Below are 20,770 nucleotides of genomic sequence, written 5' to 3'. Positions count from 1 at the left end.
AATAAGAATAATTTAGCAATATGTATTTACTGTCACATGGCTTGCAGAAAGCCCTATGAGGCTTGTTCAGCTTCAGATGCTTCACCGTCACAGACATTTAACCGTCAGATATCTCGCTAACAGTGGGCCCAATTACCAATTCCGTCCTTCTGCTAGGGCTTCACAAGATACTTTTGGGGATACTGTTCATTGTCAGTGTTTTTAATGTAAACCAACAAAAAAACATCGCACCTATCTAGGAGATCTCTACCTGTGAGTTTTATTTAGTCCGATTGGGAAACCACCTTTTCAATAGGGACCCCTCTTTTCCCCAAATCACTGCAGGTCTCCGCCATTTCCTTTTTGATGGTTCTGTGAAGGGCCTTCATTGACACACCCATTTGCCGCTCGTACGTGATGAAGTGCAAAAGTCGTCGGTTTTCTTTGTTCATGAAATCGTTTTTCGAAAAAGCCTTTTTTTCTTTTAACAAAACGAGAAGGTCCCGGCGCGGTCCGATGATATTTGGCCGTCTACGAAGCATGGAACGCGCGCTCCCGAGTCGATCCATGGATATATCCTTAGTCCGAGATCCCAAACCATCGATAGCGAACTCTTCATCCGAATCAGTCTCTATACGATCGCTGCTCTGATTGACTTGCGTGTCTTTTGGCTCTAAGAAGCTTGTGCTACGCGATGCGCTTTGGGGACCTGATCTTATCCGAGAGCTTGAGTCGTCCATGCTTTTGGAAGATCCAGAGCGAATCAGATGTCGAGATGATCTTGAGTTGCTCAAAATTCGCGAGGATACTGGCTTCTGGTGCTGCGCAGCCGAAGGTTGCAAGGAAGACCGTTCCTGTCGCATTTTGTGACGGCCTGAAGATCGCGAAATATTCAACTCTTTGTTGTCGACATTTCTTCCATGGCTAGATTCCTCTGAGCACTGATTATGTACAGTGGGCATGCCACGACTCTTTTGTCCTTGATGGTCCGCCTTGACCTTGATCTCTTTTCGTTTTGAAGCGTTCCGCAACGGATCGATACAACGCGTCTGTGTGTTGCTGCGGACGCGGCTGATAGAGACCGTACCGTGAACAGATGCCCCTCCTAGATCCGCACCATATTCGCTTTGGCCTTTTGCCGAAGACGTCGACAATGCAACGTTGTCGTTCCGTATTGTTTGAACCGGTTGAATTTGCTCGCCGGGCATTGCAACTGGGTCATCCTCTTCTCGGCGTTTTGGACGACGACTCGAGCGACGAACTTTGCTGACTGTCTGCTCGATTTGCTCAATCTGCCCATGGCATGTAGCTGACAAGGCATCTTTATCTCTAGTTGTTTTTCGGCGCACATTTTTCCTGATTTTAGTCTCTATCTGGCCATGGCAAGAAGCAGCCAGCGGGTCTTGTCCATTCTGATTGCTTTTATCGATTCTCTTCCTTACGTTGGTCTCAGAGCCTGATCGCTTATGTGTACGTGAGCCTGACGGTTTCGTCGGAGGCGAATACTCGAAGTTACAATCCAAGGCATCATTTGAATCCATGGACTCCGTCCTGCGATTCCAAGCCAATGTTTGATAGTAGGATTGTTCCCGTCGGTGTGGTCCACTTGCAAGTTTCAATAGGTGGTCGCTCCTTTGCGACCGTCTAGACGACGAAGCACACGTATTGCGTGAGTGGAAACCAGATGCATCATCAATGTCTCCACAGAACGAATGGCCTCCGCTTTTGTCACTGCTGGAGGTACTGCTGTCGCTACAAGGAGAGAAGCCGCAGATTTCTTTTGGGCAAACGTGCGTTTTTTCATACATGTCATCAACTTTTTTGTCGCAGTTGTTCCTTGCAACAAACGTGAGATCATAGAGCTGCTGGTTGATTTTCTCATTCGTATTAGGCACTTTTGCTCGCCAAGCGCAGGGGCTTGAGTCAAACGGCCACGGCTGCTCCTTATCCACTGCCGAATCAAATTCAAAGGATATATCCTGGAGACGACTTTGTTTGTTTCTATTTTTGGAGTCATGTTTCCACGAGGAAGCGCTCCCACTATTTTGTAACTGTTCTTCGAATGATGCGGGATCCCAGTTGGCCGACCGTGGCTCGTCCTTCTCCACCGCCCATTCCGCTGTAGGAGCTCCGCTCTGCGTTGTTTCCACCGATATCATGGTAATTTGCTGCGTTTTGATCGATTGTCGATGTTTACATACAACGCCTTGTAGAAGTTTGAAGCCAGGTCGTCGAAATTTAAATGCAATTCGATTACGAGCAATACATTGGTTGGGAAGTCGAACTCGTTTCACCTTCATCGAGAAGCAAATAATGACCCTACGGACTTTCAGAAAGGCACCATTCCTATAGGTAATTTAACGGCTAATGACTTTTTATGACCCATTGGACACATTTCATAGAAGACATACCACCTGACATTTAAGCCAGAGAGTTCAACTTAAAGCTATGCGTTGGTTGGGTATGAATGATAGAATTCTTGTCCCTACCGTTTCGTTCAGCGGATACCAGTAGCTTCAAAGTCAATCCACAATCAAGTATTGTGTCATGAGTCGAACTTACGGTCAAACACCTTAAAATCACGGTCAGATTCTTTTTTTACGATGGCTGGTTGGCCAGGAGTAGCAGTAAAAGCCAACGGCATGCAGCTCCAGTGTTTGATCAACACTTTACAATGGCGAAGCTCTTTCAGCTTTAGAGATAAAGGTTTTTCCAGGCAGCCTCAGCACCAGAGCTTCTAATATTGCATTCGCTTTCCATGTTTGTTCGGACGCGTTTCAGAAAAGCATTTCACTTTCGATCGTGCTTGGTTTCTACGAGCTTCCATATCTTTCCCTCCCGTAAGTTGTCATTTTCGGCATCACAGAATGCCTTTCAAGTCCTTGGACTTCCACCCGGTAGTCCATACGAGAAAGTCAAGCGAGCTTTTGTCAAACTAGCCCTAGAGAAACATCCAGATCAGGAAGGAGGGTCAGCCGAGGCATTTATCGCTATTCGAGGAGCGTACGAGGCGATACGGAAAGAGATCAGTGAAGATGATTCGAGCGAGAATCACGCGGACGACCCTTCTGCCTACTGGAGTCCAGCGGAGCTACAAGAATGGTTTCAGCGAGAAACGGGCGCTTTCCTCTCCTTTGAAATGTGCGATAAGACCCGCAAAGAAGTGATAAATGTTTATAAGACCATGTCACACGGCGGGAAGGACAAGGGCGGCTATTGGGATATGGCGCGAACGCTGGCGGAACAAGAAGAACGACGCATGGCCAGTGGTACCCGCGAAAGAACTGGTGGGTTGCCCAGCCAGCTGATTGGGCCACAATCATCGACATTTAATCGACGGAGGCGAAAGCGGTGACGCGAGAAAATTCAAGTCAACCCCCTGACAATGAAATTATATTATTTTTGACAGTCTACCGGGTGATAGGCGGGGATATAGGAGCTATTTTATTGACATAGGAAAACCTTGTAACGATTAAGCCCTTCCGACGCCCGACGACATCGCCTTTCTTCATTTCGGTCAACGAAGACCTCCGGGCACTTGAGCTGGCGCACTCACTGTCAAGATGAGGACGAACGACTGACCAGTGACCAGTGATCCTTTCCATTCTCTATTGATCTGACACTCTTATAAAATCTCATCATACCTAGTCAAACCAAGCTACACAGACCGCTAATAGATTCGGATTTGAGCAGAGCCAGTGGACGCTCCAAATTGCATTGGCGTGATATCCTGATGGCCATGATACAGTCAATGATCACATAGTCACGTCAAGGACGCATGGTGTTCTTTCTTTTTGCAAATAGCCGAAAGTTCCATTTGGGCTAATTTTTTGATGGTTGTATGATAGTTGTGACCAGGTCACGTTCCTGCGCCATACACCAAACTTGCTACCTGAGAATAGACCAGTTGTACCTGCTGAAAACCACGTAGCACACATAGTGCGTCAAGTTAAGCGAGCATAGATTATATCTAAAAATCATACAGACACTCCCATTACTGCCCGATACCCGATAACCAAAAGAACATGCAAAAAATATCTAACACGATACCCGAACTTTCCCCCGATGGTAGACGCCGCATGTCTGGAGGCATTTACCCGTACGTATTGGACAGTCTTCTTCCCGATACCCAAATTTTCCGACGCGGAGAGGCTTATATTAGCTAATGCTATTGACTATAAAGTCAAATTAAATCGGGTACTTAAATGTCCGCGCCAAAGCATCCGAATCCACAGAGACTCCAAGGCATATGCAGAACGGAGTCGACAGCTTTTATTTTTTTGCCATAGTTCGCTTAAGAACATCCTTTGATTGGCTGTGTCCCATCCAGGGTTATTTTCCCGAACATAATAGCCCGCCTACGTACTGCAGTCTCGAGCTGCCGATTCCGCGGTCGAAGCCAACAAGAAATTTCTTATTGGCTTTCGTTGGATGTAACATGTAAGCATGTTTCCAAAAGTTACCAGCGTTTACGAACAATTCCGAGAAATACGTACTTGGTGCGTACGACAGATAGAGGCGTCAGTTTTCATTGGATTCCGTTTGGGCGTAATTAGGTTCCAGAAGCCGATTAGACCTCCGAGATTTGAAATTTCTACCGTTCTCGACTCGGCAGGCGACGGGCAGTACTTAAAAATGATTCGAAACACATGAAGAGCTTTCGATCTACACAAAAGCCTGTCGCGCAGTCCTGGACGAAGATCGATCCTAAGTTTTTCTCTCATCGGGATGAAACTATGTATAGGTAAGAGTTTAACCGCCCAGGGATGGGAACCGGTGAGTTGGACAGGAAAAACCTTGTTAAAATAAGTTGACCGGTTTACACGTCGGACTGTCACGAGTTAGAAGAAGCAGTCCGACGATGCTCTATATGTTAAGATTGGTCGACGTTGCTTGGACGTACCGCGATTAGTAGCCGTCCACGAACAACTGGGACAATCAAACTCGAATCGTTGCCACGCCTTCTCCCTGACATACAATTTTTACCTCTAGTTGTTTCAATAAACAACTGCAAGCTAGAGAGAGCAGAGAGATCCAAACGGTTTCGTCGAGGAACCTTTCCCAAACTCGTTCCACAATCACATAGGGCAATATTAGATTCCCTCTACAATTGCCTATGCCGATACTCCGAGCGCAAAGATATTTGGCAATTTTTACAAGGATTTATTCACATATCATTTACATGGCTGGCTGGCTCCTTTGACTTTGAGTTCGACTTCCTCTCTAAATGGAATCAAGGTCTTTTTACTCCAACGACATATTTTGCTAAACGGCGCTTGGCTAATTTTTCATCCTGTTCCGCCAGCACAGGACTACTCCTGAAACGCCGGCATGCCTACAACTCCGCCTATTTTTCGACCGCGTGCCGATAGTGTCGGTCAAATGCCTTAGAGCATCGGGAGCCAGAATCCCCGCACTCACTTTCTAATCCGACAGTCAAGCAACGCACCCTTGTTCTCCATACCATGACCGTAGCTACTCAAGAAGTATCCAACGCCCCACTGCATCGCGTATGGAAAACAGCGGTGACGCTGACTATCGGTGCCGCAGTATTACTCCTAGGTTGCGCCGCTTCGTCCCTTAGTCCAACGGGAAAAGGAGGCGTTGTGGGCGCTTCGTACGATCATCTCATCTCCGCGAGTACCGTGACTACTTACAGCGATCCTCCTCTCTCTCGTTACCTTCAAGACACTGACTTGGTATGCCAGGTCACCGTCTTTGAAATCGTCAACGACGCCCTGAACGGTGTTACCGATTCCGCGGACTTTTATGAATGCCAGGTAGTCCTCGGAACAACCTTGGACAGCGTGCGTTTTACGCTGGAACTCCCCGAATCCCTCGCAGCGGAACAGAAGGCATTGGTACTCGACGACTCTCAAGATGTCTTTTACGTCAAGATCCCCAACGGTAGTGTGGACCTCACCCAGGCTTCCATTGTGGTTCCTGACGCCAACGCAATCTCCCTAATCTCTCCTCCGCACGGTCTTGCTCCCCCGGGACGCCGTCTTGCTGCTCCTACCGGTACCATCTCCGCAGTAGTTATTCGAATCACCGATAACAGTCGTTCCAGTCCCTCATTTTCCGCCTCGGAACTCTACCAGAGCCACTTTGGCAACCAAGTGTCTCTCAAATGGCAGTACCACAAGTGCTCCGCGGGCAAGCTCCGAATTGAACCTGCTCCCGTTGCGATTCTGGATGTCACCGTTAACCGTCGCGCTGCTTCTTCAAACTCCCAACAGATGGTGCAAGCTGCCGAACAAGAAGCTCTGAATGTACTGCGTACTCGTCACGGAAGAAGCCATTCGTCATTGCGAGACTACGCCGGTATCACTATCTTTGTGACACCTCCTATGGGTAACTGGTTGGCGTACGCTTCGATTGGAGGCGGCCTCTCGGTCTACAACGATAAATGGGGAGGTTACATTGCTTCTATTATGCACGAAGTAAGTTGGGTAATCCTTGTTCACGCACCTTGCTAGCGTTTTTTGTTTCAGCGTACTCACACAACCTGTGGAAATCTTTGTCTATAGGTCGGACACAACTTCAAGCTTTTGCACGCCAACGAACGTGGCGAATACCAAGATCACACCGGGTACATGTCCGGAGCGGTTCTCGGATACCACGATGCTCAACACTTTCCCGAAATGTGCTTCAATGGAGCCAACCATTGGGCTCTCGGTTGGTACTCCGACAAGACCCAATCAGTCAGTCTCAACAACTTGCAACAACCGACTCTGCTTTCCATTGCGCCCTTTGTGGACTATCAACGTGTCCCTGGTGGCTACCCAGTCGTTGTCCAGATCCCCGAGATGAACTACTACCTCCAATACAATCGCGCTAAGTCCTTCAATGCCGATACGTATGAATACGCTGATCACGTTACCATCACTCTGCAGCAAAACTCTGCTACGGAACTCGTGGAAGCCATTAGTCCATCTGATACCCCCAAGTTTGAGGCCAACTACGGATCACAGAAGGTAACCATCCAAATCTGTTCCGCGGTGGCTGGAAGCGGAAATACCCCCGAGCATATGCTTGTCTCCGTTGGCCTGAATGGCGCCTCGGCCTGTAATTCTGGTGGTGGCGGCGGTGGTGGTGTTGGTGCACCCGACATCTTTACACCAAACCAAGACAATGAGGTTTGTGGACTGCAGAGCGGAGCCAAGTGTACTTCCGACGGGCAATGCTGTTCCAAACGGTGTCGCACTTCCTGGGATCCTGCTTACAACATTTGCAGCCACGACACCACCAACCCATTTGCGATAGACCGACAAGATGTACTGGACGCCCTGAATCTCGGCGGCTCGGACCGTTCTCGAACTCGAGGCGGCAACGTACGGAGCTTGCGTTTGCAAAATGTGGAATCTACTTCGAACTAGGTCACTACCGACAGTTCCTAGATTGCGCACGGAATACTACCTGCAATCTATGATGTTACATATCCTTTCTATCATTCGTTCCAACTTCTCTCTACCGTTCAAAACCAATTTCATGGTTCTGAACTAATGTTGTCGAAGTGTGTAAATGATCATCATAGCTAATGTAAGAACCACGATTTGTATTCCCTTACTTACCGTTTGTCCGTCGATCGAGAGTCACGATCCCTCAAACACAGCGTCACTAGAAACCGACGTACGCAGATGACGAACCGTTAAGGCTTCGGCGTTTGGCGCCGTCCCATTCACTATCGATAACGGCTCCGCATTTTCAACGGTCAACATTCGTGACCGAGTAAAACGGGCACTTATCCTGCTGGCGTCTGATACGCCCACTCCGTAACTTTTTGAAACAGCCACATACAAATTTGCGAATTGGATGCAAAACAAAACAAATAGACATTGGACGATTCCTCCTCATCTCTGCTGCATCGTCGGATCACTAACAAAAAGACCCAAAAAACAACAAAACAGAGAATGTCTGCGTGTACAACGAGGTAGGAACGCGTAGGCTGCGTTTTCCACCAGTTTCGTTTCGGCTTGTTTTTGTTGAATCTGGACAACCAAAAAAACATACCCTTTCCGCATCACACGTTGTTCCCCAAAATGTCGGTAGACAGTAGCTCCGACGAAGTCTCCCATTTGTTGCTCGCTTCCGTTCCCCCAGCTGTGGGAAATATCACGACACCACCACCGCTGCCAACCGACGGCCGCCGCAAGTCCAAGCACGCAAAGCTCTATACACTGTTCGTCCCCACCGGCCGATTTTATCACAGTTCACAGTTGCGTGTCCCCATTGTGCACTGCGCGGCCTGTGTGGATGTTTACCACCGGAAACTGGCGGAAGAGAACGCCGATACGAGCAAGCTGGAACATGTCCACGCGGCCTACGCACCCACCGATATCCGCCGGACGTACCGCGACTGTATCGTGCACTTGAGAAAATGTCCCCACTGTCCCGACTGGGGTATGCACAAGGAACCGTTGGAATTTCTGGACGCTAATTCCGACCCACATCAGCCTCCGTCACCAAATGCGGAAGCCAACCGGCCGCCCCGACGATTACACTCGGAAGCAACGAAACAAACTGGAGTTATAGCGGAGACTGTGGCTGAGCGTGAAGTGAAGCGAGTGAAATTGCATGTGGCGCGCGTTGAAGAGGATTTGGCCAAAGAAAAACTGGCGCAGGAGCGTCACAGGACTGTGTTTGAATTACTGAAGCAGCGCAAGGAACTCCAGAATTTAGGGTATTCGCCAGAGGAAATTGACGATGCTTTGCCGTTGCCAAACACCAAGGAATCTGTGCTTTGATGTGTGCGTTGCAGACGAAACATCGGCGACTCATTGTTTGCCATTCGTCGGTTGTACCGAGCCTGTGCGCCAAGTTGATGCCTTTTTCAAAAGGGCTTTTGGGAACATTCCTGCCATACTCGCCAAACTAGAAGCTCAAACTTGATCGATGCTCCCGCACCATGTACTAAGGTGACGTAAGGTTCCAGAGATAGCTTTTTAGAGCTAACAGTAAATACATGGAGACTCCAGGCAAACTCAGTAAAAGGTGGGTTTCAAATTCATAGACAAATCAACCGAGTATAGGACAATCCCACAAGAGCCACGATTGCCACTACACGTCTGTCTGGCTCACCTTTCGGTAGTCCGGCCTTCGATTCGCTTCCCCCTATTTTACCAGTAACTCCTCCACGAGTCCATCAAGTTGGCCCACTCACAGTCAATCCCATTCAAATAAAGCGAAACAAACAATATCGAAAAACCCGTAGGCGGACGTATGCTTCAATGACAACACTATCGTTGCTCGCAAAAAGATAGCATCTCGCAAAACTAGTGTAGCAAGCAGATCTCGTCATTGAACCCCTATCAGCACCGAAGTTCTTCCTGGATCCATGTCGCGTCAAATCAATCAGCCCATCAACCAAGTCCGACTGACTAATGTAGCAGTCGTGCGGTTTAACAGGTCGGGCCGACGCTTCGAAATCGCTTGTTACCGCAACAAGGTAATGGATTTCCGCGCGGGTCTGGAGACGGATCTTTCGGAAGTACTACAGACAGATCGGATCTTTACCAACGTTTCGAAAGGAGAATTCGCTAAAACCAAAGACCTCGAAAAAGCCTTTGGTACACACGACGAGGAAGCGATCGCCAAGATTATCTTGGAACAGGGCAACAGTCTGCAGGTATCAGATCTGGAACGTAATCAACAGATTCAAAATACATTGAGTCAAATCGCGACGTGGGTGGCCAACAACTGCGTTCATCCTGACACCTGTCGACCGTATACAGTTTCACAAATCAAACACGTATTGCAAAAAAATTACGCAGTTCAGACTCACAAGGCAATCAAGCGACAATATTTGGATGCAGTCAAGTTTTTGAAAGATGTGATTCCTATTGAGCGTGCCAAGATGGAATTGTCGCTACAATACGCACGCGGGGAAGAGTCGATGGTGGAGGAAGGTCTCAAGGATATTCCGCATCGTCTTATTAAAGAGTCAAACGATTCCGCTACGCAGTCGTCCGTTTTCATATTACAGGTGGATCCGTCCATGTACCGAGCACTAGATGAACTTGCCAGTCGGCTTCAAAGTGGGAAACTAGAGATTCTCCAGCAAGTCGTTACTCAACAAGGAAATGTCGAGCTGGAACAGGAATTGCATTTCAATACAACAGATGACACTCCTGAAAACTCGAGGAAGGGAATGCAGACGAGCATTGCGGAATATTCTTCATCTGACGAGGAGGCCGCAGAATTGGTGGACAAAATTGAAGAAATACGCTTACAGACACACGGCGTTAGCCGTGCTGGCGAGGATGAGCGATATAGCAGCACAAAAGATGTTTTACAAGGAAACGACGGGTCGTCCCGACGTGGTAGTCAACGAAAAGCTCAGAAAAAGAATAAAAAGGCACAGAGGCGTGACCGCGACGAACTATTTGCCAATGTAGGACGGCTGCAAGAGAAAGGCGCCCAAGAGCAGCCAGTCGAGAAGGAACTCGAAAATCCCGCTATCCAAACAAATGTGGCGGGCAATAGCACGGAAGGGAAGCCATGCAATACCTGCGGTGGTCATTTTGCCAATGCGTCTTCCTATCGTGCACATTTTCGATCCGATTGGCACCGTTTTAACCAAAAACTCAAACTGAAGGGAATTTCCGCTGTGTCTGAAGAAGAGTTCCTGCTCTGCGATTCTGATGCTTTCTTTGGAAATGGCTTCAACGATAATTTGTAGGCTGAAAGGTATGAGACAATTAACGAAAAGAATTCTGACTCCGCCACACGACACTGTGTCTGCTCGAGCACACAGAATCTATCCGATCATACATAGTCTTGGATTCGTGGCTCTCTCACCGAAGCAGCGTTATGGTCTGTTGTTCAGTTTCAATTGGTAGTAGTGGTCGATATACTTCGTGCGTCTCCTCTTCGTGCATTGGTCCAAGGAGGTCGTTCGTTCGCCTATTGCAATGGAGAGAAAGCAGTCAAACTTTCACCGGTTCTTTACAGTTAATATCATTAGACCAAAACTCTATCGCATACCATACTATTATATGTCGTCCAGACTTTTCAACCAATTAGATTTAGTGATAAAATTCCGAGATGACTGAGTTCATGGGCCCTTCTGCCACCGGACATCGTTCGGAGGGGAAAAGTGAGCTTGGGCCCCTCGCTCGATGCCTTTTGGCTTGCCCAACCATTTTCTGACTAGTAGTAACATTCTGCTTATTGCTAAGAAAGAAGTTTAACCAGGGTACTCAGCGGTCTTTGCCATTGCGCAAGGGTATCCGAGTTCAGCAGCGGGGTTCCATGACAGCATGCTGATCTGGTTGCGCTCCAGTTCGTCGACAGCTACCGTGATAGCCGTCCTATTGGTGTATAGGGCGGCGGCGGTTGCTTCGGCTTTGTGGTCCGTATCGGAGTATCGATTGGTGGATTCTAGCAGTGCTCGAGAGCCATTGACCAATGACGCCAAGCGCGTAGAATCGCGCATCATTGGTGGTGAGGAGGCAATACCTGGCGAGTTTCCCTGGTATGCATCGTCGTCGGGTTCACCCGGTTCCGGTATTTGTGGGGCTACACTGATTCATGACGATATCATTCTATCCGCTGCTCACTGCAGTGGGCAATTTGATCAAGGTGTGCTCATCGGCCATCATCGGTTTGGTGAAATAACTGAAGGTGCGGAGTTCCACACAATCGATATGGAGATTCGGAACGCAGACTATGATATTCACAGTCAGACCAGCTCTCATGATGCCATGCTATCACGCTTGACGAAGCCGTCGCAAAAGGAAACTATAGGAATTAACAGTAATGAGGAGAATCCAATGACGGGTGACAACCTGACGGTAATGGGCTTTGGTACGACGGAGTTTCAGGGCGGAAGATCAACACAGTTGATGCGGACGACCCTACTCGCCGTCGATTTCGACACTTGCAACGCTCAGTACGCGAACGTCGAGCTGGAACCAGACGTAATGATGTGTACTGGGTTCCCGGGTGGGGGTCGGGATACCTGTCAAGGAGATTCCGGTGGTCCTGTAGTAACAAGCGATGGGACGCTTGTTGTGGGAATTGTTTCCTTTGGCGTTGGCTGTGGGCTCCCCGACTTTTCTGGTGTCAACACTCGAGTGAGTGGCATCAGTCGTTGGATTGCCGACCAGGTATGTCGATTATCCCTTAATCCTCCGGCCGACTGTCCCGGGATAGCAGATGAAGCGCCAGTCCTACGAATTGAGATAGCGTACGATATGCTGCCGGCCGAGACCACTTTTGAATTGAAAGACGAAGGTGGCAATGTCGTTTACGCCGGTCCAGAGTACGGACCAGAGGCCACAGATGTTTGGATTACAGAGTTAATCGGTTTACCGGAAAACCAGAGCTATTCCTTTACCATTTTTGACCAGTTCTGCGACGGTTTCTTGACATTCCAACCCGTCAAGGCAAGCTTTGTCGAATTGTATTGGCTGGAAAACGCCGCAACGAAAGTACTCTTGGCACGCGTAGACGGGAATTTCGGCTGCAACACAACGAAAACATTCATTTTGACGAATTTGCTGAGTGCTCCGACCACTGTTTCCCCCGTCGCTACCGCTGTCCCCAGCGACATGCCTAGCAAAGTTCCGAGTGTTACGCCCGTGGGCAATCCCAGTGACCAACCGAGTGCGGTACCCACCGGGGCGCCGCGTGACGTGCTGAGCAATCTACCGAGCGTTCGTTTTGGTTCCAACTCGGGTCCCAGCAGCGTACCGTCGGTTGTTGATATGGGATTTGGGAGCATGGCGCCAACCCGCCAACCCTCTCTTGTGAGCGAACCAACCCCCGTCACTCCGGTCGATGGCGACGAAGAATCCGTACGTTCGTCTCACAGTAGCGGTAGGAGAACGAAGCAGTGGATACAAGTGTGCGGTAAGCCCTGGTGGTTCGGCGCCGAAACGCTGGTGGGTGGAATGGTCCTACTCTGGCTGGGCAACTTTGCGGGGTTTGGTTAGACTGGATCGACTGTGAGCACAATGACACAAACGCCTCACGAACTACCGATACCTATCGTGGACAGGAGCCAATAGAAATACCGGAATCTTAGCCCCAATGGGTGCAATTATGTAAATGGCAATAGAAAAAAAGCAGAAACGTCTAGTGCTTATGGTAGTTCATACATAGTAGGAGACAAGAGGGTGCACACCGTGGGAATGGAAAACATGGAGTGGAGACGCGACCCACACCTGCATGTGTCTAGGCCACTTTTTTGCTCTTGGCCGTGTGCCCCACACTGTCCAAAACCTGATCCAAGGCTTCTTCCATGACACGAATCGTCTCGTCGGGTTTGCCCAGTTTGTCCAATCCAAAGAGTCCAATGCGGAAGGTTTTGAGGCCTTCCGGTTCGTCAATTTTCCAAGGCACGCCCATGGCAATTTGGAGTCCCTGCGCCTTAAAGGAGCTCATCATGACGGGATTGTCGGTTTGCGAGGGACTGTAGTAAACGAGCACACCGGGTGCTTGGAATCCGGGTGCGGCTACCGAGACGAGACCCTTGCGATCGAGGGTACCACGAGCCCACCATCCCAAATTCAATTGTGCCGTCTTGAGTTCGGGTAGACCGAAACGCAAGGTTTCGACGGATATTTCGTGAAAATCGCGGAGGGCATCCGTGGGCATGGTGGTGTGGTAGGCGAATCCGCCCTTTTCGTACGTGTCCATGAGTGCGGCCCATCGTTTCAGACTCATACTGAAGGATGTTTCGGAGGTTTGTGACATGCGGGCGACGGCTCGGTCGCTCATCATGACGAGTGCGGCGCAGGGTGGACCGGTCCATCCCTTTTGCGGTGCGGAGATGAGCACGTCCACCCCAAGCGCCTTCATGTCGACCCATACGGTTCCGGAGGCGATGCAATCGAGGACAAAGAGTCCACCAATGTCGTGCATGGCTTGGGCGGCCTTTTGTATGTATTCGTCGGGAAGCATCATACCGGTGGATGTTTCGACGTGGGGAGCGAACAAGACGGCGGGTCGTTCCTGATGAATCCGTGAGACCACGTCTTGAATGGGATGCGGGGCAAAGTGTGTCGTTTTGGTGTTGCTGCTGCCCGTGTCGTTCCCAGGGACGGGTACGGGTTGGGCCTTGAGGACGGTGTGGGACGTGGGAATGCCGGCCCCGACACCTCCGGCTTCCACCCCGGGTTCGGACGACCCCATTTCGAAAATCTCGGTCCAGCGGTAGGAGAACCAACCGTTGCGAATGACCATGACGTGTTCGTTCTGTGCAAACTGACGAGCTACGGCTTCCATGCCAAACGTACCGGATCTGCAGTGGGGAATGATATATAAGTGAGGGTTGGGGTCGCAATGGTGCGATAATCAGTCACGGTCCCAGAGTTCACTTTGCACACCACCAACCTGGAACAACACTACACAAATACACACAACTAGACACACAGATATACACACCCTAAACCTACACAACATTCACAACTGTACGTACCCGGGTAGGATGACAACCTTATCAGCATTGTAGGTGACCTTGAGTAGTTCGTTAAGATCCCGCATGACGCGTTGAAAGGGATCACTCATGAGATTCAAGGACCGGTCCGTGTGAATGACGGAATATTCCTTAAAGGCTCCAAAGTCTGACTTGGGAATGACATTGTACCGCAAGCGTTCCGGCGTGTGACTACTACTGTTCGTGTGACTGTTACTGGAATGGCGTACCGTGACGGCCGATCCGAACGGTACGACGCGCGGGCTTTGTGCAACGCCTCGTCCAGTACCAATACTACCGCGCAACGCCAAAGAAGCAACCGATCGAAACATACTGTGGTAAAAGTAGTCGTCAAGTCGAACAAGGAATGAATCAATCAACGTCACAGTCGTTCGTCGAAAGATTGATCAATACAAAACGAATGATCAGTATGATGATATCAATCTTGACTGTGAATCAACCTTGACTGTCAATCCAACAACAATGCAATACAGATTGATAAGATGTATGTATGTAGGTGTCGATCGATATTTGGATGTTGGTACGGTAGGAAAGATTTTGGCGTGGCGAATTTGGACACGAACGAACAACTCGGGGCCCAGAATTCGCACTTCCCCCGTCGAAAAGTCTCTCACAGTCAATTGTAGGCGTATTCTTTCGTGATTCGTCGTCGCAGGTTTTCGTTCCCTGTCGGAACGGACCCAAATGCTCGCCAACGAATATAGATTATAGATATATCCTGCGGCGCGGACTGACGTCGACGTTTGTCGTGGATGACGTGTTGTCACGGAAGGGTCCCCTCAACAGACCTTGATGGGGGGGGGGGGGGGGGGGTGAGGGAATCGTGACGTCACATGCCGTGACGTCCGGTTCGTGAAGTTGACACTCGTGATATACTCACAGTCGGACAGACCTACCCGTGACAGTATGTCGTCACCCTACAGTAGTCGGGTCTGTATACGGGGTGACCCGAGTCGCGAGCGTGTCTCTACCCCCCTCCTTCGAACGTGTCCCGCCACGCCCTGTGACGTACGAGTGGTACTCACTATTACCCGTTCGACCGATACGAAGGGTCCCGCCGACACGCGCACGGGTTGATTCAGTACCAAGAGTACAGTTACTTACTATTCAACCTACCTACCTACGTACCTACCGAAGCAACTACAGTCTACCCCCAGTGCTACGGTAGATAGAACTGTGTAACATAAGTCCGAAAAAGACCGGTTTGGGATACGTTTGGGTCCGGTTCCTTTTTTCTCCCCGGAGCCGAACGCATCACACCTTGACTGATCGGGGCGAGTGTTGGGGATTGTGTGTGTAGCAAAGACGAGGCGAGGCGTCTCAAACCGTACCGTATCATACGTTCTATCCACGATCTGTCGACACCACTCCACTTGCATCATCCTCCTTTCATGTCGTTGTCGTCGTCATCACCTCCTGCACGCCCGAGTAGTCCGGTATCCGTTCCGCACCGAAACGACGCCACGGTACGATCTTCCCCAACGGTCCCCGTCGACTCGATCATTGGCAATTACGACGTCTTGTTACAGTCTCAACCGTACATTCGTGACGACGCGGCGTGTACTAATCTCCCCGACACGTTGGTCTTGTCCTTGTACGACCCACCGTCATCATCTCCTCCTCGTCGTTGTCGTCGTCACACGTAGGGAACAATCGTTTCCGAGTCTTGCTGAATCTGTACCAGTCCGAATGCGAGCCAACACGGGGAGAAGAACACGTACAAGCCGTGGTGCAGAAATTAATCCACGTGGTGACGACACAGTGTCAACCGCAGGGTCGCTTTTGGGTCACGTCTGCTACCACTACAGAAGTAGCAGCAACAATAACACCCTCAGTATCAACAGCCACAACACCCAGTCTCGAGACAGTGTCTCCGCCAGCGGCAGTCCCCACAATATCCACGGAACCTCTCTGGACCGAGTTGGATCCATTATCGGTCCAACAATTCGTTCGGGATTCCCTGCTCGCGTCCGATTCGGTCCGTCCCGTCGGGATCGCGGCGGTACCGTCCCCCAAGGCCACGTCTGGATCGCCACTGTTCCACATCAACCACAACAATGAAGACAACGACGACGACGATGATAACACCAAGAAACGGGGACGCCGACCTTCGTTATTGCGTCGCAGCGTGTCCGAAACCATGACCCCCGCGTTGGATTCCAAAAAGAAATCCACCCGCACCGATGCCCGACGCTCCTTTCGAAAGTCCCCAGCGGTGTCGGCGGAATACGACCACCTCGACAACGGTGCAGAACACGACCACGTCCACGACCATGACGCGGATACCACCCGACGTCTCCCGTCCGCGGCTCCTCTCCACCGGCGGTGCCGGTCGGCAGGACCAGTCACTCCCACGACACACGTCGGGAGGATGCGTCGACGACCATTGGTACGGGTCCGCAATCCACTCGACGTTGTCTTTGTTACCGATGGCACATCACTCGTGACCAATCACACCGGCAACAATCGGATACGCGTCCTCGTCGATATCAAACGAACCATGTACAACAATTCCACGGAAACAGAGCGCAGCAAAATGGTCACGGACTTGATCCAAGTCGTGACCACGCATTGGCGAGGACGATTCTTACAACAATATGTAGGAGATATAGACAACCAAGATGCGAATCGTCAATCACCCGGGTCGGAATACGAAGTGTTGGACCCACACGATGCCCAAGTTTTGCTCCGGGCGCTGATGGAATCTAGCAATATCAATAGCAATCGCAAGGCCTCTGGGCCGGTCCGCGATCCTCCTCCCTGGACGACGATGCGTCTTCGGTGACGACCAATAGGAGCACGGTGACTTCGAGTACGATTGCGACCACGGCTACGGCGGCGGAAAAACGAGTGTCGGAAGTGAAACAAGAGGCCGTCGCTGCGATACACCTATTGTCACCCCCGGCTCCCGACTTGCACATACAATCAATGCGCAACGCGGCAGTGGAAAGCTTGCAGAAACGCAAAAAGCGACAGGGACTGGCCAACCGAATCCGGCACTTGTCGGCCGCCAATATTCGGGGAGAATCCTTAGGCACGGTGGACAGAAGCACGAGCTCGGCCAGCTCCGTCGGATCGTCCAACGTGTCCGTCACTAGTCACAGTCGGTCCACGCAATCGGCCACGGCTACGCATGATTCGGCAAAGCCGGATCGGATGCCGGTAAGCAGCATGGGCCCGGCATCTGCATCGACCCATTCCGTACCAATGTTTGCCGATGATCAACTGTTAATGACACTAGAAAGTCGTCTGTGGGCCGAAGGATTGCGGCCCGAAGATCTAGAGCCGGACCCAATTGCCGCGACGACCGACGTCCGCAGACCATCCAGCACGTACGAACCGGCGAATCGCAACTCGTCCGTGCTGTCGAACCTGTCCGAAGGCATGGTGGAAATGTTAATGGCGTCATTGAACGAGGGCGGAAGTTACGAGTCGGACGAATCAGATCTATCCGATCAACGTAGCTCCACTGCTTACAATCCTGGACCAGGTCAAGCGTCACAGCGACCCTCCTCTACTTTTCGCTCAGTGGATTGGGAACCGAGGCTTCCGCAAACCTCGTCTATTGAAAACGGTGCCCATAACGCTGGACAAGCATCACAACGGCCTCCGTTTGTCGACAGCAATGAGTCAGGAATTGCCCCACTGCGGCCTTCGTTTGTTGTCAGTGGTGGTGACGATGGAGGTCTTCTGCCATTGGGAAATCCTGGCGAAGACGACAATCGATTCAGCGGGGATGGGATCGAGTCGATACTGTCCTCGCTCGAGGTGACGTCGACACCGGGGCGCCGTAGAAGCAGCATTCTGGAAGTACATCAAGAGGTGGACGACGAAGATGACGGCGAATACGAGTAGACCTGTGGTACGGTTGAGACGGTCGGCAGGTTTAGTCGAACATGGTCTTGGTAGGGCATCTTCAAAAGCATGGTTGAATTGAGCCATACTGTTTATTCAGGATATATGATTGTGCTCACCCTTGGTCGGTAAACAAACTCAGTTAGCCGCACATGTTTACATAACGTGATGCAATCAGTTAGGTTTAAAATTCTTTTACTGTTTGCCTTGCATCCAACGGCTAAGGGGTGCACTGTAGGAATCGCTCCGAAAAGTATGAAAGAGAATGTCCCAAAAGCAAGTTCGATAATGACCCAATAGGGAATGTTCAACTGCGCAATCACAAATTAATTGTCTGCAGGTTTGACACGGCAATTTTCCTCAATGGTCCAAGTTGACAGTCACACTGGCCGGCTTACAGAAGCTCCGTGAACCGATACAATTATCAAGAGTTCACTCGATGCTCATCTTCGTCGCTTTCTTCCCTTACGATGTATTCAATGTTCTTGTTTTCTCGTAGCCACGTCCCTAGAGTAAAAACACTATTAAAGAACGAGCCCCAGACGCCAAAGTAGCCATTGGAAAGGCCGTTGACAACCCCACCCACCCCCGTGTACTCCAGAATTACCCAAAACTTGGTTCCCAAGGCGGCCAAGACAATGGGCCCTTCCAACTGTCGCCACCCCAGCACACACCGATACGATGCCCCCCGACACTGGATGCGACCAGGCAGCGTCATGGGTTGCGGAAACCACTCATTAAACAACACAGCCATGATACAAACGGCCACTTCAGTCCAAACCACAGCCAAGACGATGACCCACTCCTTGTTTTCCAGCACCAAAATCTCGTCCCGCAATCGGAGCGTGATTTCTTCGCGATTGATGAAAATGTCCGTCGCCGATCCGGCAAAAACTGCCGAAAAGATTCCGGTCCAAATCCAGTTGTACGTTGTTTCCCGTTGGTGAAAATTGACCTTGTCCGCCAGGGACGGTAGACCCGCCGATTCTCGCCACACCGTGTAATTCAAGGCAATCGATCCAAAAGCTTGATTTTTCCAAGTTCCGCAATGTTTCATAGTGAGTGACAAAAAATAATTTATGTAAACAAAGAGAGACAAACGCTTCTACACCTGCGCTACTGCACTTACCAATCCAAGCGGTAAAGAAGGTATTGGCCTGTGACTCCCCCACCGACAAGGAAGACGTGCAAATATGTACGTTGGCTGCCCAGAACAAGATAAAGAACAAAATGAGATTCCGTTCAGCCGTACTCCCGTCTTGAAAGACGCTTTTCCACAATCGGGGTAAACAGACGGTATCAAAGTGCACCAGTAGAGTCAGCAGGCACAGACCCGTTCCGGTGGCGGACATGTATATGGAACCCCACAGCTTCCAGCGATAAACCAGACCCGTACTCGCGACAAAGAATTTTTCCTGATCCAAGAGTTCGCTGAATAGTTTTTGTTCGCGATAGAATCTAACAAAACGCACCGAGAGAGAATAGGGTTGAACCAAACCAAAACAAAAAAGCGCAGACGTAAGATTGTACCAGAAACAAGCTCGTGTGCGAAACTGCGGTCGGTACGTACTGTACAATGGACACCAGCATGACTGCTCCCGCCACCATACAAAAGAAGTATCCCAATAATCGCGGTGATGCTCGAATATCGTCACTGGAGAGACGTTCTACGTCGTCGTCTTCGACTGCCGTCCCGTCACGGGCTGTGGAGATTTCTCGGAGAATGGACGAGCGAAAACTAGCGACCGACTTGCGTCGCGATGAAGCTCGGGACGTCACATTCGTTCGATCCCTTGCCGTTTGCTGTTGAAAAGTAATTCGGACATTAATGTGGGACGGGTCCGCGTCGCGGTGTCGACGATTGGGAAGACGCACGTTGCGCGGTGGAGACGGTGTATTTCTGGCGGTTGCCGGTGTACTGCGTGGTGTCAGCTGAGACGGTGGCGACGCCTCCTTGAGGACAATCCGTGTCGGCATTCAAGCCTTTGTGTTTCGCTCTAAAGGCGATGGATTGCTTTGCCTAACAAACAATACCTCTCGAGATCGAGTAGAAACGAAAGGACATGCACACGAAGGGAAATTTGCAACGGATTGTTTTGGGTCCAACACCATGGCAGAGTTCCGTCTCAATATTATATCCCGGAAATGCTCTCGTGTATCAACCAGATTCCAATCACACGTCTTTTGGGTCACGAAGTAGATCTCATCCGGGAGTACTGTTACCGTCACAGGGATTATCAATTTCCAAAAATAAAACTTTGAAACTTTGAAACAAAAAAGTCGTAAATGATACAAGCCACCATGGCAACGGCGATTGCATGTGGACATTTACAACCCCTCGGTACACGTGCTACCGTTTTGGGCCTATAATGGTCGCTACAGATGTCGTTCCGTCCGTTCGCTCCAACGTAGGCGACGCGATCCACGGGATTGGCATGTTTTGCACTTTCATGGTGTCGGGTGTCAACGGTTGTCAGATTCGTGTCAAAGCCT

The 20,770-nt window shown here is 50.2% G+C and overlaps 9 protein-coding genes across 9 annotated transcripts; 6 read left to right on the top strand and 3 right to left on the bottom strand.

Annotated features, from left to right (window-relative positions):
* Positions 1–263: 263 nt before the first annotated feature.
* On the bottom strand, positions 264–2,138 carry PHATRDRAFT_49605 (predicted protein; the record flags this gene model as incomplete). Its single annotated transcript, XM_002184280.1, has 1 exon — positions 264–2,138. One exon carries the CDS (start codon positions 2,136–2,138, stop codon positions 264–266), a length of 1,875 nt encoding a protein of 624 aa, XP_002184316.1.
* A 599-nt stretch (positions 2,139–2,737) lies between these two features.
* Positions 2,738–3,334, top strand: PHATRDRAFT_40349 (predicted protein; the record flags this gene model as incomplete). The annotated part of the gene is made up of 1 exon (XM_002184378.1): positions 2,738–3,334. One exon carries the CDS (start codon positions 2,738–2,740, stop codon positions 3,332–3,334), a length of 597 nt encoding a protein of 198 aa, XP_002184414.1.
* A 2,078-nt stretch (positions 3,335–5,412) lies between these two features.
* On the top strand, positions 5,413–7,539 carry PHATRDRAFT_49604 (predicted protein). The gene is made up of 2 exons (XM_002184377.1): positions 5,413–6,422; positions 6,510–7,539. The coding sequence occupies exons 1-2, from the start codon at positions 5,445–5,447 to the stop codon at positions 7,356–7,358; spliced, it is 1,827 nt and encodes a 608-aa protein (XP_002184413.1). The 5' UTR covers positions 5,413–5,444; the 3' UTR covers positions 7,359–7,539.
* Positions 7,540–8,021: 482 nt separating this feature from the next.
* Positions 8,022–8,726, top strand: PHATRDRAFT_40347 (predicted protein; the record flags this gene model as incomplete). The annotated part of the gene is made up of 1 exon (XM_002184376.1): positions 8,022–8,726. The coding sequence occupies one exon, from the start codon at positions 8,022–8,024 to the stop codon at positions 8,724–8,726; it is 705 nt and encodes a 234-aa protein (XP_002184412.1).
* Positions 8,727–9,316: 590 nt separating this feature from the next.
* Positions 9,317–10,072, top strand: PHATRDRAFT_16065 (predicted protein; the record flags this gene model as incomplete). Its single annotated transcript, XM_002184375.1, has 1 exon — positions 9,317–10,072. A coding segment is annotated over one exon (756 nt), but the record flags the coding sequence as incomplete, so codon positions are not given.
* Positions 10,073–11,143: 1,071 nt separating this feature from the next.
* Positions 11,144–13,029, top strand: PHATRDRAFT_49602 (predicted protein). The gene has a single exon (XM_002184374.1). It carries the CDS (start codon positions 11,241–11,243, stop codon positions 12,915–12,917), a length of 1,677 nt encoding a protein of 558 aa, XP_002184410.1. The 5' UTR covers positions 11,144–11,240; the 3' UTR covers positions 12,918–13,029.
* A 10-nt stretch (positions 13,030–13,039) lies between these two features.
* Positions 13,040–14,956, bottom strand: PHATRDRAFT_49601 (alanine glyoxylate aminotransferase). Its single transcript, XM_002184279.1, has 2 exons — positions 14,405–14,956; positions 13,040–14,227 (listed from the first exon to the last, which is right to left on the bottom strand). The coding sequence occupies exons 1-2, from the start codon at positions 14,731–14,733 to the stop codon at positions 13,159–13,161; spliced, it is 1,398 nt and encodes a 465-aa protein (XP_002184315.1). The 5' UTR covers positions 14,734–14,956; the 3' UTR covers positions 13,040–13,158.
* Positions 14,957–15,737: 781 nt separating this feature from the next.
* Positions 15,738–18,449, top strand: PHATRDRAFT_49600 (predicted protein). Its single transcript, XM_002184373.1, has 3 exons — positions 15,738–15,888; positions 16,107–17,102; positions 17,144–18,449. Exons 1-3 carry the CDS (start codon positions 15,814–15,816, stop codon positions 18,275–18,277), a joined length of 2,205 nt encoding a protein of 734 aa, XP_002184409.1. The 5' UTR covers positions 15,738–15,813; the 3' UTR covers positions 18,278–18,449.
* Positions 18,440–20,326, bottom strand: PHATRDRAFT_49599 (predicted protein). Its single transcript, XM_002184278.1, has 4 exons — positions 19,860–20,326; positions 19,750–19,830; positions 19,407–19,708; positions 18,440–19,303 (listed from the first exon to the last, which is right to left on the bottom strand). The coding sequence occupies exons 1-4, from the start codon at positions 20,252–20,254 to the stop codon at positions 18,702–18,704; spliced, it is 1,380 nt and encodes a 459-aa protein (XP_002184314.1). The 5' UTR covers positions 20,255–20,326; the 3' UTR covers positions 18,440–18,701.
* Between the last annotated feature and the right edge of the window lie 444 nt (positions 20,327–20,770).

Source organism: Phaeodactylum tricornutum, chromosome 23, assembly GCF_000150955.2.
Source record: "Phaeodactylum tricornutum CCAP 1055/1 chromosome 23, whole genome shotgun sequence".
Taxonomy (NCBI): Eukaryota; Bacillariophyta; class Bacillariophyceae; order Surirellales; family Neidiaceae; genus Phaeodactylum; species Phaeodactylum tricornutum.
Note: the sequence above shows the minus strand (reverse complement) of the source record. Positions and strands in the feature narration are given on the sequence as shown.